Source organism: Polistes canadensis, unplaced genomic scaffold, assembly GCF_001313835.1.
Source record: "Polistes canadensis isolate GaletaPanama2010 unplaced genomic scaffold, ASM131383v1 scaffold_8, whole genome shotgun sequence".
NCBI lineage: Eukaryota > Metazoa > Arthropoda > Insecta > Hymenoptera > Vespidae > Polistes > Polistes canadensis.
This window is the reverse complement of record NW_014569555.1, coordinates 1,203,954-1,221,020: the sequence shown is the minus strand read 5'-3', so window position 1 is coordinate 1,221,020 and position 17,067 is coordinate 1,203,954. Positions and strand designations below refer to the sequence as shown.

Here is a 17,067-nt window from a genome sequence, read left to right as displayed (position 1 = left end):
ACGCGTTTAAATATTTTATTGTTAAAATATGGGACAGACGTAATTGTTAAGTGAATATTTTTGCTTGCATGTAAAATTTAATATCATTTTAATATTTTGAATGAAATCTCACAATTTGTGAATCGTAAGAATTTAAAATCCTTAGTTCTCCGATCGTCCGTTATAGTCGGAGTAGCACTGTCAAGCAATAATTTTTTAAAACAAAGTTTCTATTCGGAATCTTCATTTTTCTTCGTTCAGGGCCATAACACACGAGAACGAAGGAATTGTGTCAAATGTGGTGTCAGCTTGTAGAGAGTGTACTGTCAATCGAAAAAGAATTAACTTGTCAGCTATCGAATATCGAATTAATATAGTAGGTGGTGTTTCGCCATTAAATATCTAATCAATTATTTCGCTAAGGAAATGGCGGATACTACCGTGGATGCAACGAGGCGTTTAAACGTTAAGAAACAGACATTGGACGACGCTTACGCTGCGCCCGCAAATTTTCTCGAAATTGACGTGATTAATCCAATCACACACGGCGTCGGTAAAAAAAGATATACCGATTACGAAGTCCGCATGAGAGTAAGTTGAATAAATTTCTATCAAATATCTGGAGGATGTACTTTTAGATTTTTCTTATCTACTTTTTTTTAGTCATTTTTGGAACCTCTTTCTTCTTGGAATTTTACCAAATTATTGATACAAATCAAAGACCTTTGACATTTATCCAAGTAATAATTTATTGTACGCACATCTATCTATCTATCTATCTGTCTATCTATCTATCTATTTACCTATGTATTTAAATAAGGACATTCTATTTGAATGAACTGTAATTCTAATTATTATTGTTATCTGTTCGTTCATTGCCTCGGTTCTTACCCCCCTTTTTTGATACATCAAATACATCAAATTATAAAACATTACTTTCGACCAATTTCATTTGTGCATTTATGTTTCATTATATTATATCTCTGTCCCGGGAGAGAGAAAGATTGACGATATCGCGAGATACTCTCGCTTATTATCGCATAACATTAGATAAACGAATTTAATGAAATTATCTGTTTTTACTGTATATTCTGAGTGAAGGAAGGATACCTTAGTAAATTTTAAGATGTTCCACCAATGTTAATATTTCTAAGGTTTCTGTAATGATGCTTCTATCTATACTAATTATTATCTATTAGAAAATATATATCTACAGGATGTCCGCGATTTTACTCGTCAAATTGTGTCAATATATTTTATGTATTAAAATAAGAAAAAAATGTTATATAAACATTGGTCATTGAAAACTTTATTAAAAAATTATTTCTTCTTCAAAGTGTCAATTGCCTGAGCGAACACAACCCTGACACTGTTTTTGGATGAAATGAACTTGTTTCGTATAATTGTAAATGCATATTCAAAAAAAACTGACATGAGTGATAAGATACTCTTCTGCTACAAAATTTGCGTTGATACTACTCTCTTACAGCAGTCAGAGTATTTTTATCGCACATTCTTGGTTTGAAAATACTTTCTGCATTTTGATTAGTTGTATTCCGTAAGGAAATTTAAAGAGAATTGATATCAATTGAGATTTACTAAATCACTTCGAAATAGTAAACAGTGTAGATAAATACTGATAGTGATGAGTAAATGTGAACATCCATAATTGATATCATAACTTGATTTTTTTTTTCTTTGTGCATAGAATATGTTGACACCCTGTATATATATTTATATTCATTCGTTATGCTTTCATTTAGGAAATGTTTAATAATTCGATTTTTTTTGTCTTCTAAATTCTTCTTCTTTCTTTCTTTTCTTATTTTAAAGACAAACCTACCCGTCTTTAAAGTCAAAGACTCTACAGTTAGAAGAAGATACAGCGATTTTGAATGGCTGAGAAACGAATTGGAAAGGGACAGCAAGGTACACCAATCGGTTAATATATTCTTTACTCGAGGTTTTAATATAATATTAATATAATATATTTTATTTAATTTGTAGATTGTTGTACCACCATTACCTGGAAAAGCATGGAAACGTCAAATGCCATTTCGAGGAGATGATGGAATTTTTGAGGAAGATTTTATTGAGGACCGAAGGAAAGGTTTAGAGATATTTGTTAATAAGTAAGTGTTATCAAACAATATTTTACATATTTAATTGTACGAGACAAGTATAATAAAATTGAATACATTTATAAGTTCCAATATTAAATGTGTTTTAGAATAGCTGGACATCCGTTAGCACAGAATGAACGATGTTTACACTTATTTCTGCAAGAACCTGTAATAGACAAGAACTACGTACCTGGGAAAATACGTAATACATAAGTAATAATGTTAAGACTAATTCACAAGTATATTTCACCCAGTCTTTGATATTTAAGCCATATTTCATTATTTTAATAATGTTTCATTGAAAGATTCGAAAAGATCCTTCTTTATATGCATATATATATATATATATGTATATGGTTTATGTATATATATGAATATATATGTATATATATATTTTCATATTATATAATTGAGATTTTAGTGCTGTGATGTTTAATCAAGTATCTTGGTTTTGTAATAGTTACGTTCAAATCGTTTTCTCAAATTAATGAAGGATCTTTTATCAAAAAGTTAAATATTAGTTAACTTCATAGAGAATTTTTTAAACGATCTCAACAATAATAATCTACACATCAGGCAAAAAATGAATTATGAAGATGAATCACTATAAATAATAATATTAATAATAATAAATGAAAAAGAAAAGAATGACAGAATTTGTGCATGTATAAAACGCAATACAGCGTTGTTACACTTTTGCATAATTACCGGTGCACAAATTTTTGTCCATTAAAATATGGCTTATGGAAATTAAAAAAGATTAAAAAAAAAGAATAAAAATTAATAATAATAATATTTATGTACAAGTTGCTCGGTAGAAAAGTGCAAAACATAGAAGTAATTATATAATAATAGTTGATCCAAATCTGCTTTTTCGTACTTTTATTGGATAAACTACCTGCAAATTTCTCAACAAAAACTTTGTCACTCTTAAGTAATGAAATTGTTGTAATATATCTTGTTGTTTCTAATTTTTCTATAAGTTTTGAGTTTTAACGTTGTTTCTACCAATGAATATTTTCATGGACAACTTGTACGAATATATTTTCTCAAATAATTTATGTACAAAGGTGTAAAACTCTAAATACGAATTTTCCTTTTAATTAGTAATTAAATAATGATTTAAATCAAAATATTGAGTTTTAAAATAATAATAATAATAATAATAATAATAAATATTAATATAATATAGTATAATATATCTATTTGCTAAAAAGAATATTCTTGAAAAACATTTGTACATTTAAATATTCTGAATCTTTTTGTTGTGTTTGAATTTCTCGTTTCGAACACAAATGGAATAAAATAATTATTGTTACTATTATTACTATTACGATTATTGTCATTGATATTGTTTGGAAATCAAGAGTAAAATTATTGACTTTTATACAATGGCCACTTTTTTTCGAATTCGTATATTATATGATTTTTGTGTTAAAAAACAACCTTATTGTTTGCATGAAACATTATTTTTTCATAAATAATTAGAATATAACAATATGGTGTCTAAGCAGGTACAATCAAATGGGCACACAATACTTCAGTCTTTAATTATTTAATAATTATTAATATCATAAGCCTACCTTTACAAATATTACGTGTGCACACAAAAAATATTAATAAGTTTTAAAAAAAAAAGAAATTTCTTTTTTTTTTCTTTATTTTAATTATTTTTTTAAATAAAAATGAGTATTAAATGGACAATATATCTAAAATTAACACATACTTTTTTGTTTATCAGTCTTAAAAGAAAAAAAAAATAGTTCAAATTTCTTTAACCCATTCGCTACGAGCGGTGACTACAATCTTTGTGCATAACTTTGAAACTTTCCACATACGAAATTATATTATTAAAAGTTATATTCTCTAATTGTATTATGTGATAATTTTTTCATCTTTTCTTTTCTATGGACTATCACAGATAATTTTTAAGTGCACACTTTTAGCGTGTCGGATCGTTCAGTGGGAGTAGCGCGCTATAGAATTCGTCCGTATATAGCGAAAGGGTTAATAAAACAATAAAAGTAGTTAGAGTGGTTGTTAAGCAAAAAAAAAAAATAATTTCAGTTCATATTTCTATAGATAATAATTAATCTATAATTGTGTTTCATTTTCTTTCTAATCTACGTCAAAAATGGGTAATCCACGAGTCTTTATTACATATATATATCTTGACTGGTCTTAATGAATTGTCTATTTCGGAAATAATTGTCAATGTACTTGTTAACACAGCTCTCTTCTGAAAATTAAAAATGAAGAGAAAATCATAATATAGATAGGAATGATTATAAAAATGAGATAAGATATTATTTAATTTTTCAACTGCGGAGCGCTCACAAACAAAATATCATATTAGTCATACTCTGACTTCCATTGGATGCCTAAAGGCACTATTCGCAGTCAAAAAAGATTAAATATAAATATATAATATCTTACCAGGAAATGTATTTTCAATAATAAGCATATCAGCAATATACTTGGCTACAGCTTTAAACAATTGACGATCTTTGATTCGTCTTTTTTTATAAAATGGCATTAGATATTTGACAATCCATGGAGCTATTCTTTCTTTGCAAGCAGTTAAATGTTCTTCTATACAAATTGGTGAATCAGGCATCATCTCTTCTTCATCAGATTCTCCAAACAATTGAATAAATTTTCTTTTAATTCTACCGTGTTTACGATAATTTGTTAAGGATAATTCTGACAATTTTCTTTTTAATTTAGAAACCTGATGTACTCTCTCGACGAACCAAATACCATCCGTTCTTTTCTTTTGTTTACTTTCATTTGTAGGTTCTTGTTTACACTCGATAGTTGTACCTTCTTTATTGAGTTCGGTTGGTTTATCTACTCTACTTTTCATTTCCTTATAATAACTAAAACTAAATTTTCCTTGAGCAGGAGAAGACATTTTTACAGTATTACTCTTTGGAATATTATTGCTCTCTTCTACACGTTTGAAATTAGAAATTAACAGGTTATCCGTTTCCAAACTCATTTTGCTAATTTCTTTGTCAACACTAGCCTTACTTATGCCTGAATGTTTTTCGATTAATGTTGTCAAATCACTACTGTCATCGCTTTCACAAAACATATCTTCCATATGTTGCAAAAGTGAATCTTGCGAGATATCATCATTTTTATCAACATGCTCAGTTGTTTGCTGAACAGAAGTATCGGTTGTAAGCGTTTGAGTTAAAATTGTTGTTTCTTGACTTTCCTCATTAAATATTAATTTATCTGTATTCTCCTCTTTAAATACAAGAGTTTTAATGCTCGCATTGTCTTGCATAGAAACATTTGAATCTTCTATACAAGGGGGTGCTTTCTTATCTACAGATATTGTTTCTGTTGCATTAGATAATTCTTCATAATTAGATGTGATGCAAGCATCTTGCATAGTATTAATTTTACGTTGATCACAGGCATTAGTTTTTAAACATGGACTATTAGTTTGTACACCGACATCAACTTTATTAGATGGTGTCTCTAATAGCATCACTAGCTGTTTATAGACTTTTTTTTGTGAGGTGTGTGACTTAATATCTGAAATCTGTAAAAAAATGATTACAGACTTGTAAATAATTTCTCTTCTCAATGGTATATCTTACCATTTTAAGCATGTGTTGTCTATACAAAGAAGCTTCTAAAGAACATCTAACGGCATCCAATTCCATTTGATCTGCACATTTTTTTAATTCGTAACTTTGAGCCTCTTGGTTCTTTTGTTTGTAACATACTATGTAATTATTCAATAGACATTCGTGTAGATACGAGAAGTATACTGCACGTACCTGTTTCAAATATATACACCTCGTCTTTAATTTTATTCAATATGAAATATTTGAAATTAATTTCAAACATGCTCATGCTTCTATATTTATATTTATATTTATATATACATATAGATATAAATATATATATATATGTATATATATATCTTTTTTGTATAATAAAAATTATTATAATAAAATGAAACATGCCATTGCAGTAAGTCGTAAGAATTCATGATTGGGAGTCGAAGGTAACAGAAAATTGTTATCAGTTATTGATGGTAGTGTCATAGGAAAGATCTTGTCAAGTTCATTCAAACTAGCATCTTCGTTTATTTCAGCTTCGTTAACCTCTTGTTCTTGCTTCAATGCAAATGGCAATGTTATATCCATCGATTTAATTGCTGTCATGTTCATGTTTTATTTAACATTATCATTTAATTGTTATTTAATAAATGACCATTTTAATTTCTCTCTCTCTATCCCTCTCTTTCTTATTTTCTCTATCTGTCTCTCTCTCTTTCAATGTTCTTTCTTCTCTAATAAAAAATTACTTATATGTTGAACACACATATAAACATTTAATAAAATATATGATACATAAAACGATGCACATTTTGATTTATTAAACAAATATTTTGTTAACTCGCGTTTTACAGATTAATAATGAAATGAGATTAAAAATGTTCATGACTTAAAACTCGTTATCAATTAACACAAAGAAATATATATTTTTTTTTATGAAGAATGGTTAGTAATATTGAACACCGACACCAAGTGGCAATCTATGAAAACTTCAAACAAGAATTTCTATTCTTCACATAGAGGCATATTTGTTTTACAAAAATGAATGATTTTAATTGATAATTGATATTCCAAATAGCACCTAAGCAAATTTAGAAATATTTCCAAAATTAATATCTTTTATTTTTTACTCAATTTTTCATTATTGTATTCGTGTATGTATATCCACATGCATTCGCTTATAATAATATTTGTTTATTTAAAATATTTTATTAAATAGAAAATGATTCGAGAGAGAGAGAAAGAGAGAGAGACAAATATTATCAACATTGAAAATAATATGAATAATGTCTCTCTCTCTCTCTCTTTCCTGCAAACAAAAAAATATTTTCTATTTCATAATTTTTTTTGTAGAACTAATTCTATCGGTATGGCAGATTCCTGTCAACGTTATCAACAATTATTATTGACTTTTAATTCAATCGAATTAGATCATTTTTAGATTGTATTTAATTGTATAGTTATTGTTTCACTTATATTCACTGCATATTCCTTTGTCAATATTATTTGACGATTAAAAAAAAAATTTGACAGCAAATACCATCTATTATTTCTATAATTAATGGTTTCAGTCGAAGCATTGGTAACGTGAACGTTCGGAACTCCTTTGAAAGGCTCAACAAGGAGTCACATCCACGTTCTTCATTTTAACAGGTATATTTTAATATCTTTAATATTTTAACGTTTTATTCATTATTACATATAATTTAAAAAAACTAATATATTTTATATCATTTTATATCATATATTTTAATGATTTTTTAATAGTATTATATTTTTTACGAAATCAAATGAGGTTAGAATTTAATGACTAAAAGCTAACAGATTTTCTTTTCTATAGATATATTTGATTATTGATAATAATTTATTACTTTTGTAATATAAATAAAAAAAGTATTTACTCTTTCTCAGCAATTAATATTTTAGATTATAAACAGTGCATCTGTTTAATCTTGATTTGTTTTTTTAGTTTTTATTGCAACATGCTTAACATATTTTTGCAATCTTTAAAATTCCATTAGGCATAACAAATGTGTTCTCATTTGTATAACATAATTATCTTGACCTATTTTTTAAAATATCATCAATTTAATGATTAATATTATTAATATTTATTATAATGTTAGATACTTTTCTTAAATAAGTTATTAATTATTCTTTGTCCCCATATATAAAAAGAAAAATATTGAAGGATTTAATGATATAATTATAAATTCCAATACGTTAATATAGAAAATATCTGAAATATTTTTTTTTGGCAGTATACGGACAAATAAATCTTTGACATCATGCCGCCAAAAAAATCCATGGAAGAAACTGATCGGTTAACCCGTATAGCTATTGTAAATTCAGACAAGTGCAAACCCAAAAGATGTAGACAAGAATGCAAAAGATCTTGTCCTGTAGTAAGAATGGGGAAACTTTGTATAGAAGTAACTCCATACAGTAAGAAGGCATCTATTTCTGAAGAACTGTGTATCGGATGTGGTATTTGCGTAAAGGTAGAAATATACTCAATTTTGTTTTCTTCGAATGAAATATTTCTCATTTTAGTATCTTTAACAATTAGCTAAAATTAATTTAAATTTTTTATTTAGTCAGTTTTTATTTAATCATAGAGTTTAAATGAACGATTTATTTTTTCAGAAATGTCCATTCGAAGCCATTTCCATTATCAATCTTCCTAGTAATTTAGAAAAAGAAACGACGCATCGTTATTCCAAAAATTCATTTAAATTACATAGACTTCCTATACCACGTCCCGGTGAAGTGTTAGGTTTAGTCGGTACAAATGGTATTGGAAAATCCACGGCCCTTAAAATTTTGGCAGGGAAACAAAAACCAAATTTAGGTCGATTTTCTGTATGTATCTTAATCTTGTTATATGTAATAAGTTTATTTTATATTTCTTTTTTTTTTTTTTTACATAATTGCATTATGTTAATACGAAATAATATTTTAGGATCCACCCGACTGGACAGAAATATTAGGTCATTTCAGGGGGAGCGAGCTACAAAATTACTTTACCAAAATTCTTGAAGACGATCTGAAGGCTCTTATTAAACCTCAATATGTAGATCAAATTCCTAAAGCATTAAGAGGAACGGTTCAACAATTTTTAGATAAAAAAGATGAATGTAAAAATCAAATAGAAATTTGTCAAAAGCTGGGTATATGTTCTTTTATTTTTATTACATTCAAATAAAGTATAATAATTGTGCTTTTTTTCTAATGTATTGATATTTTTATTGTAGATTTAATGCACATACTTGATAGAGGTGTCGAGGCTCTTTCAGGAGGAGAACTTCAACGTTTTGCTTGTGCTATGGTGTGCATTCAAAATGGTGATATTTTTATGTTCGATGAACCGTCTTCGTATTTGGATGTTAAACAACGTCTCAATGCAGCTGCAGCTATCCGATCTCTAATTCATCCGGATAAGTAAGTGAATCATAAAATGCAGATCAGAAAAATATCCAATATATTTTCAACATGAAATTAATATGTTTTTTTTTATTTATAGATTTATAATCGTGGTAGAGCATGATTTATCTGTGTTAGATTATTTGTCCGATTTTATATGTTGCCTGTATGGCGTCCCTGGTGCTTATGGTGTTGTTACTATGCCTTTTTCCGTACGAGAAGGTATAAATATATTCCTGGATGGATTCGTTCCTACGGAAAATTTGAGATTCCGCGAGGAATCTTTAGTTTTTAAGGTCGCAGAAAGTGCAACCGAAGAGGAAGTTAAGCGTATGAATCATTATGAATATCCAGCGATGGTCAAAACCATGGATTCTTTTACATTGCATGTAGAAAAAGGACAATTCACGGATTCGGAGATTCTTGTACTGTTAGGAGAAAATGGAACTGGGAAGACAACATTTATAAGAATGTTAGCAGGAAATTTACCTCCTGACGATGGATCAGGTAATTTCAATGAAATAAATTTTATTCATTTATTTATTTATTTATTTATTTATATTTTAAACGTTTGTTTTTTTTAACAGCGATGATTAATTTTTCTTCTTATATTTCAGGAAGTATTCCACAATTGCATATAAGTTATAAACCACAAAAAATCAGTCCTAAGTCTCAAGGTATCGTGAGACAATTACTACACGAAAAGATTAGAGATGCTTACATTCATCCCCAATTTGTAACTGATGTGATGAAACCTTTGAAAATTGATGACATCATGGATCAAGAAGTGCAAAATTTATCTGGTGGAGAATTGCAACGTGTTGCCATGGCTCTTTGTCTTGGTAAACCAGCAGATGTTTATTTGGTCGACGAACCTTCAGCTTATTTAGATTCCGAACAACGTTTGGTAGCTGCTAAAGTTATTAAAAGGTATGTTTATTATTAAAATTTCATTTGTTTATAATGTAAGAGAAAATTGATTATTAAAGAATTTAGATAAAGCGATTTTAATTTCGATTTGATATATATTTTAGGTTTATATTACACGCAAAGAAAACAGGATTCGTAGTAGAACACGATTTTATTATGGCTACTTATTTAGCTGATCGTGTTATTGTATTTTCTGGTACACCTTCGTTGAAGACGACTGCACATAGTCCGCAGTCTTTATTGAATGGTATGAACAGATTCTTAGAATTATTGCGTATTACTTTCCGAAGGGATCCTAATAATTTCAGACCACGAATTAATAAGAATCAATCAGTTAAGGTATGAATAATATATTATTATTATTATATTTTTCATAAGAATATTATTAACAAAAATATTTTTAATTTGTTTTATTTATCTATTTATTTATTTATTTATCTATTTATTTATTTATTTATTTATTTATTTATATAGGATTTAGAACAGAAAAGGGCTGGACAATATTTCTTCTTGGAAGAATAAAAAGGAAACGTCGCGTTTATCTTGTATACGAATTGAATAGAAACATATGCAAGATAACATTAAGATATTTCGGTGAACTTTATACTTACACGCATTGGTAAAAGATATCTTAGATCGTCGTGATAATTCTTACAATAATAACAATTGCATTTTATGTGAAGAGATGGGACATTTTATTCTTCCCATTAAAAGAAATAATTTTCTTTTACGTCTTACCAAACTCTTTTCATTAATTTATATATATCACATAAAAACATCACATTGTGGCATTATTAATATCTGTATAAAAAAAAAAACATAGAAAAAGAAGGAGAAAAAGAAGAAAAAAGTAACTGGAAGAGAAAAAGAAGCCAGGAAAAATAATTTAACACTCGCAATACATAATATCTTTTTGTATAAAATAAAATTCATTACTAATATTTGCGCGCGCGTGTAGAATTAATTTATAATTAATAAAGTAAAAGACAAAATAAAGAAGAAGATGAGTATAAATAAAAGTATCATGATTTTTGTGTAATAATTGATATGCAATATACGATCCATTGTAAGAATATGATGAAATATATGGTATGTCATAAGAAGGAAGTTATTATGTTTAAATATTTTATCTTTATTATTATTTTTTTTTTCTTTATTACGTAAACAAAAACGCGATAGCATTTCCCTAACTTATGCTTATTTGTGTAATGTTGAATTAATAAACGTCATTTGTTATTTACTAATGAATTTAAAATACCAGCATTACAATAATGTAATATTTTACAAAAACAATAAACTTTTAACACAACAACTAAAATCTCTATGCAAATGTATAAGGTATCGGGTTCTTTTTTTTCTATCGTTTTTTGACAGGAAATATTTAACTTTGGATAGATAAGCTATAATTGTTTGGAAAATATATAAATAAATAAATACTATGCTTATCAATATATATGAATGTGTTTACTTTAAAGGAATTGTTATATATTTTTTTTTTCAATAGATTAAATACCCGGAAATATTTTAGATAAGTTTAAACGATTATTTGTAATAATAATTTACACATTTCTAATAATTATGCATAGCCATCGTTATAAAAACTAAACCGAGAAATATGCTAGCGACATTTGAAAAAAATCCTTCAACATGTCGAATGTGTTAAACACTTGTTTAATCCTTCCTTTCATTGTTTTATTAATCTCCTCCGAGATCCGATGTAAACGTAAGTTTTAACCATTTTACTTTGTACTTTTTGTAACTATAATGAAATTATAAAAATTCGTAATTGAAATTATTTCGGTTTGAAATAAGAAAATCATATTTTGATAGAATAACAAATGCATAAAGAGAGAAATGCAGTTAAAAAATTAAATCTATAATTAATATTATTTTTTATTATATAAAGAAAATTTACTTTACTTAAAAAACAAAAAAGTACTTTATCTATTATTATTTATACATTTAAAAAAAAAAAATCGTAATCTGCTTAAATTTTTCTCTAGTCATCGTTTTCCTAAAAAATTCGTGGTTCCACTTTGTTGACCAAAGTCAACAAGTCAATTTTTTGCTTCGTAAGCTCCACGAGCATATAAAATTTCAACAAATGTAAGTATTTCTTGTAATGATGTTTTCCGATCATTCTTTAAAATTCGGCGACCTTCTATTTATTATCTGCCATAATATTCCTTTTTGCGTAGCCTTTTTGGCCTTTTCACATCCTTGAAAATATATGTAGATGGTAATCTACCAGAAATACCATTTTCAAATTTTGACCTCTCGGTATCATCAGCAGCAGTTTCGATCTCCTGAAAGGTGTTTTCAATTTTTTCATCAGAGTATGAAATAATTCGTATTCTATATTATTTTCTGAGCATATTGATGATATTTTCATTTTCATCATGCAACTTATATTTCGTATCGATTGTGTCGATTAACGCAATACTTATCGTTGGAGAAAATAATGAAGCGAAAATGATCGCAGAAACAAAGGAATATATTTTAGAAAATATAAATGCTAAATTCTGTGTGTGTGATTTCTAAATAAAAAATTCAATAATAAAATTTATTTAATTAAATTAAATTATCCAAGTAGTCAAAATTATTGGTTTTGGATGATATAGGTATAGCATATAGATATATCAGAAACAAAGAGAGGGTGGAGAGGTAAATACAATATTGATAAATGCATTTATATCATGTATAAAAAGTCACATAAAAACTAAGAAATCGCGCGCGTATCATTATAAATAGAATTTTTTTCTAAACGGAATTAAGAAGCAATTAAAATGACTTCCTTGGGCAATCTAGTGTGTTAATATAAACATTTATTATATTCCATTAATGTTTTTTTTCTTTGTAATTTTTGATTTTAGAAACGAACCAGGGGACAGAGCCGCCTTTTAGAACTGCAAGGGCCACAAATGCTTTATCGACACAAGATGATTGTAGACGTCCCTGTACTACACAATGGCGTTATTGTTACTATCACTTCAAATTGGAATATTTTACAACCATGTCGAGGTATGAACTCAGCAAATATTTTTTTTTCTTTTTTCTTTTTTTAATAATTAAAAGACATTTCGATTCGAATTCAATGCGGTATAAATAGCGTCTTCTGATTGGTGAACAAAATAGATCAATCACGAAGCAGCGGAGTAAACATTTAAAATTTCCAAAATTAAAAAAGTGTGTAATATCGTGTTTGAAGTATTTATGAATATGTTTAATAATTTTGTGCAGTCCTTGCAACGTCTGTAGAACGGACAATAATGAAAGATGGAGAAATCAATCGGCTTGTGAGTGTATCCAGGGAGATGGCTTTGAAAAAACTATTTTTTCAATCAATCGTCAATTTCCTGGTCCAAATATACAGGTAAGTTATTAAAAATAAAAACTAATATTATTTGGAATAATATAAATATAGGTTCCTAATAGATTTGTTTTATTTATTCAAAAACGTTAACCAAAGTATCAAATACAAAAATGTGCTCAAATATCTTACAAAATGTTTATTCTTACAATTGTATTTATTTTATAGGTCTGTCAATACGATAAACTTATAATCGACGTAGAAAATGCAGCAGAAGGTACAGATACAACAATCCATTGGCACGGAGTTTTCCAAAAGAATTATCAATATTATGACGGTGTACCTCACGTAACTCAATGCCCAATTTCAGCACCTAATACATTTAGGTAATTTTTAGATTATTTCTTGTTTAAGTCATATATCATTGATAATTCATTATTGACTATAATTTATTCTAAAAAATTTGATTATTTTGTTAAGATACCAATTTAGTGTGGACAATGCTGGAACACATTTTTATCATTCTCACTCAGCGTTATATATGATGGATGGACAACAAGGACCTCTGATAGTACGTTCGCCGAAGAGTCAGGATCCTAATAGAAATTTATACGATGATGATTTATATGATCACGTAATTTTCTTAAGCGATTGGATGCACTCATTAGCAATAAAACATTTGCCTGGAACATTTGCTAATAATCCTGGTCAAACTCCTGATAATTTTCTTATTAATGGTCTGGGACGACAGTTCACGGTGGATATTATTTATTATCTTATATAATGTTTATTTTTGTTTTTATTCAACTATTATCATACAATAATATATTTGTTATTAAAAAAAAACATGTAGGGTCCAAATACAAATCAAAGCAATGATATACAAATTGCATACTTTTACGTAGTTAAAGGTAGAAGATACAGGTTCCGAATGATCAATTCATTCGGCACAGTATGTCCGGCAGAATTCTCTATCCAGGGTCACAAATTAACTGTAATTGCATCCGATGGTGAAGATTTACAGCCAGTGGTAGTGGATAAAATTATAAGCCTTACAGGTGAAAATAATTGCATTGAATTTCAATACGTATTTTCGTGTTTTTATAAAATAGTTTATATATCGTAAAGAGATATTTTCTTTTAAAAATTATATTCGATAGGTGAACGTTATGATTTTGTTTTGAACGCTAATCAAAATAGCGGTTCATATTGGATTCAACTGCGAGGTCTAGATGAATGTGGCCCCAAAAAAATTATCCAATTAGCTGTACTCGTTTATGGTAACAAAATGGCTCTACCCCAAACAGCTACACCTACTTATGATAATCCTGTAACCAGTAATACTGACATTGTAAGTATATATCTTTATTCGATAATATATTTATTTTATTATGATTTCAATTAGAAATTTTTATTTTTAGGAATTGAATTCGTTAACTGCCAGAGATTGTGATAGTCCAACATTGACAAATCGTATTTGTATAAATCAATTAAAGTACGCGAAAAACACACCCCAAGTCGAACGAAGATTATATCCTAATGTCCGTTTATACATGCCTTTCGATTTCTTTTTCTACAACAGCACAATATTTAGTCGAAACTCTCAAGATAGGTTTTTTAGTAAGTCAAATAATATATGTCAAACAATTTTTAAATCGAAAAACTAATGATTTAATGAAATATATATTACCTTTATTTTCAGTTGCCATCGATCGGTCTGTACTAACAAGTTTAGTTAGCAATATCAGTTATACTGAAGCAGAGTCACCACCAATATCGCAATATTCAGCTTACCAACAGCTTTGTGGTGTTGATCAAATTTCTACTTGTACGAGACCGTGCTTCTGCACGCATGTTGTCAATATTCCCTACAAATCATTAATTGAAATTTTGTTATGCGATGAAAGTAAGAACAATATCGTTACGTTAAATTATGCATAAGATTTTGATCATTTTCTTTTTATAGTCAGAGAGGCCTGTATCGATATACGTAGGATTATATTCATTCGTTATTCAACAAAATTTGTAAAAACATTTGAAAATATTTATATTACAGATGCGAGTGTAGATTTACATCATCCCTTCCATCTACACGGTTACAGTTACCAAGTGATGGCGATAAAAGGCTTTAATGATACTAAACCCACTCCGCAACAGCGAAGACAATTCCTTCAAGAATACGACGAAGGTCTTAGAAATGGTAGATATAATCAACAACCAAGAAAAGATACCATTAAAGTACCGGTTGGAGGTTGCGCGATTTTACGTTTCTATACGGATAATCCAGGTATGAAAATTATTATTATTAATTTTGTCTATTAATTCATAGAATTCAAAATTGGGATCTAATTAATTATTATTAATATTATTATTATAGGATGGTGGCTATTTCATTGTCATTTCTTATGGCATACGATATCAGGTATGGACGTAGTTATTCACGTAGGTGAGGAATCGGATATGCCACCGGTACCAAACGGTTTCCCGGTTTGTGGCAATTACAAACCGGACGTATATATTTAAATAAATAATCCAAGATTGCTATAAGAAAGCCAATTCATACCAGGCGATCCAATTTTTGATTATTCATAAGAAAATATGATTTTATTTTTATCGTTGTTACTTTGTTAATTGTTGTTTATATAAACAACTTGATATTACTTCTTATATAATTATATTGTTATTGTTATAATATATTTATTGTTAATTTGTGTGCATTTATACATACTTATTATATTGTTGTTTAATGACATCTTCTCTTTTGCTTATAGTCGACAAAAAAGAAAAAAAAAGAAAAACAATTTGGTCGATTACAAAAGATAAGATAAAATTAATTAGAGTTGTTCATCGGGATGATTAGTTTTGTTGTTTTATGAGGTATTTCTTTATTTAACAATCGGAATATTACAATATAAATTAAATATGATTGATAAAAGATACGCGTCTTTTTTTTTTTTTTTATGTCTTCTCCTTCTTCTTCGTTTGCTTTTCTTTCTCCTTTTTTTTTTTTTTTTCTTATCATTTTCTGTCGTCAAACTTTCGTGAGATATGAATGAAGAGTAACACGTCTCGTCGCTGCAAAACGTTTTACGAACGAATATATTTATGTTATTTTAAATACATCCTGTCGAATAGTTGTCAATAGAGCCGTATAAAGTAGTAGTAGTAGCAGTAATAGTAATAGTAGAGTAGTAATAGTAATAGTAGTTAATAGTCATAGTTAAAGGATTCGTCGAGACGTGACTCGTTCGTTGAAATTAATGATAAGCGCCGAAAAAAGTATAACCGATTAATTTGTTTTTTTCTCTTTTGTTTTTTCTTTTTCACACATTATATTAAAGTATATAATAATAATAATAACATAACGTATATATATATATATATATTCGTTTACATAATAATAATAGATAATAATATATAGTAATATATAATAATATCGTAACTGCATTTATATCAAATATCGTATTGAGTACGCTGGAACAATCTAAACATAATCAGCCTCTTTATATATATATGTATATATATATAAGGGGTAGCTATATAAAATGATTTGGATAAATAGCGCTTAATCCCTCTTTTATCTTTTCCTTCTTCTTCTTCTTCTATTTCATTTTCTTTTTATTTTATTCCTTTTTCTTGTTAACATCATCGGTTCCCTCATTCTTTTTTTACCTACCATTTTTTCCACCCACATGTCTGCTAATATACGAATCGCGTTATG

At 27.8% G+C, this 17,067-nt stretch overlaps 4 protein-coding genes across 5 annotated transcripts; 3 read left to right on the top strand and 1 right to left on the bottom strand.

Annotated features, from left to right (window-relative positions):
• Positions 1-218: 218 nt before the first annotated feature.
• LOC106791800 (sorting nexin-12) lies at positions 219-2,456 on the top strand. 2 transcript variants are annotated; one of them, XM_014757745.1, is made up of 4 exons: positions 219-570; positions 1,813-1,908; positions 1,987-2,111; positions 2,215-2,301. In XM_014757745.1, exons 1-4 carry the CDS (start codon positions 406-408, stop codon positions 2,237-2,239), a joined length of 411 nt encoding a protein of 136 aa, XP_014613231.1. In that variant the 5' UTR covers positions 219-405; the 3' UTR covers positions 2,240-2,301. The 2 variants fall into 2 exon arrangements, with proteins under 2 accessions (XP_014613231.1, XP_014613222.1); XM_014757736.1 differs by having other exon boundaries at positions 220-570; positions 2,210-2,456.
• A 1,385-nt stretch (positions 2,457-3,841) lies between these two features.
• LOC106791793 lies at positions 3,842-6,398 on the bottom strand. The gene is made up of 4 exons (XM_014757724.1): positions 6,089-6,398; positions 5,717-5,899; positions 4,539-5,658; positions 3,842-4,341 (listed from the first exon to the last, which is right to left on the bottom strand). Exons 1-4 carry the CDS (start codon positions 6,293-6,295, stop codon positions 4,259-4,261), a joined length of 1,593 nt encoding a protein of 530 aa, XP_014613210.1. The 5' UTR covers positions 6,296-6,398; the 3' UTR covers positions 3,842-4,258.
• Positions 6,399-7,235: 837 nt separating this feature from the next.
• On the top strand, positions 7,236-11,143 carry LOC106792070 (ATP-binding cassette sub-family E member 1). The gene is made up of 9 exons (XM_014758194.1): positions 7,236-7,336; positions 7,945-8,184; positions 8,330-8,545; positions 8,646-8,853; positions 8,938-9,124; positions 9,207-9,613; positions 9,724-10,036; positions 10,141-10,375; positions 10,511-11,143. The coding sequence occupies exons 2-9, from the start codon at positions 7,972-7,974 to the stop codon at positions 10,556-10,558; spliced, it is 1,827 nt and encodes a 608-aa protein (XP_014613680.1). The 5' UTR covers positions 7,236-7,336; positions 7,945-7,971; the 3' UTR covers positions 10,559-11,143.
• A 514-nt stretch (positions 11,144-11,657) lies between these two features.
• LOC106791747 (laccase-1-like) lies at positions 11,658-16,625 on the top strand. The gene is made up of 11 exons (XM_014757638.1): positions 11,658-11,759; positions 12,910-13,057; positions 13,277-13,409; positions 13,575-13,732; positions 13,827-14,103; positions 14,200-14,404; positions 14,507-14,697; positions 14,768-14,966; positions 15,049-15,252; positions 15,403-15,633; positions 15,724-16,625. The coding sequence occupies exons 1-11, from the start codon at positions 11,684-11,686 to the stop codon at positions 15,867-15,869; spliced, it is 1,968 nt and encodes a 655-aa protein (XP_014613124.1). The 5' UTR covers positions 11,658-11,683; the 3' UTR covers positions 15,870-16,625.
• Positions 16,626-17,067: the final 442 nt, after the last annotated feature.

Bases quoted from the DNA above. Each gene is read 5' to 3' on its own strand.
- LOC106791747 (XM_014757638.1), top strand. From the start codon at position 11,684: ATGTCGAATGTGTTAAACACTTGTTTAATCCTTCCTTTCATTGTTTTA. The intron at 14,405-14,506 runs GTGAAAATAATT...TATATTCGATAG, and splicing joins TAAAATTATAAGCCTTACAG to GTGAACGTTATGATTTTGTT. The intron at 14,967-15,048 runs GTAAGTCAAATA...CTTTATTTTCAG, and splicing joins CTCTCAAGATAGGTTTTTTA to TTGCCATCGATCGGTCTGTA.
- LOC106791793 (XM_014757724.1), bottom strand. From the start codon at position 6,295: ATGAACATGACAGCAATTAAATCGATGGATATAACATTGCCATTTGCA. The intron at 5,900-6,088 runs GCATGTTTCATT...TATTTGAAACAG, and splicing joins TCTTACGACTTACTGCAATG to GTACGTGCAGTATACTTCTC. The intron at 4,342-4,538 runs GTAAGATATTAT...TTTAATTTTCAG, and splicing joins TATTGAAAATACATTTCCTG to AAGAGAGCTGTGTTAACAAG.
- LOC106792070 (XM_014758194.1), top strand. From the start codon at position 7,972: ATGCCGCCAAAAAAATCCATGGAAGAAACTGATCGGTTAACCCGTATA. The intron at 8,185-8,329 runs GTAGAAATATAC...TTATTTTTTCAG, and splicing joins GATGTGGTATTTGCGTAAAG to AAATGTCCATTCGAAGCCAT. The intron at 9,614-9,723 runs GTAATTTCAATG...CTTATATTTCAG, and splicing joins ACCTCCTGACGATGGATCAG to GAAGTATTCCACAATTGCAT.
- LOC106791800 (XM_014757736.1), top strand. From the start codon at position 406: ATGGCGGATACTACCGTGGATGCAACGAGGCGTTTAAACGTTAAGAAA. The intron at 571-1,812 runs GTAAGTTGAATA...CTTATTTTAAAG, and splicing joins ATTACGAAGTCCGCATGAGA to ACAAACCTACCCGTCTTTAA. The intron at 1,909-1,986 runs GTACACCAATCG...TTTAATTTGTAG, and splicing joins AATTGGAAAGGGACAGCAAG to ATTGTTGTACCACCATTACC.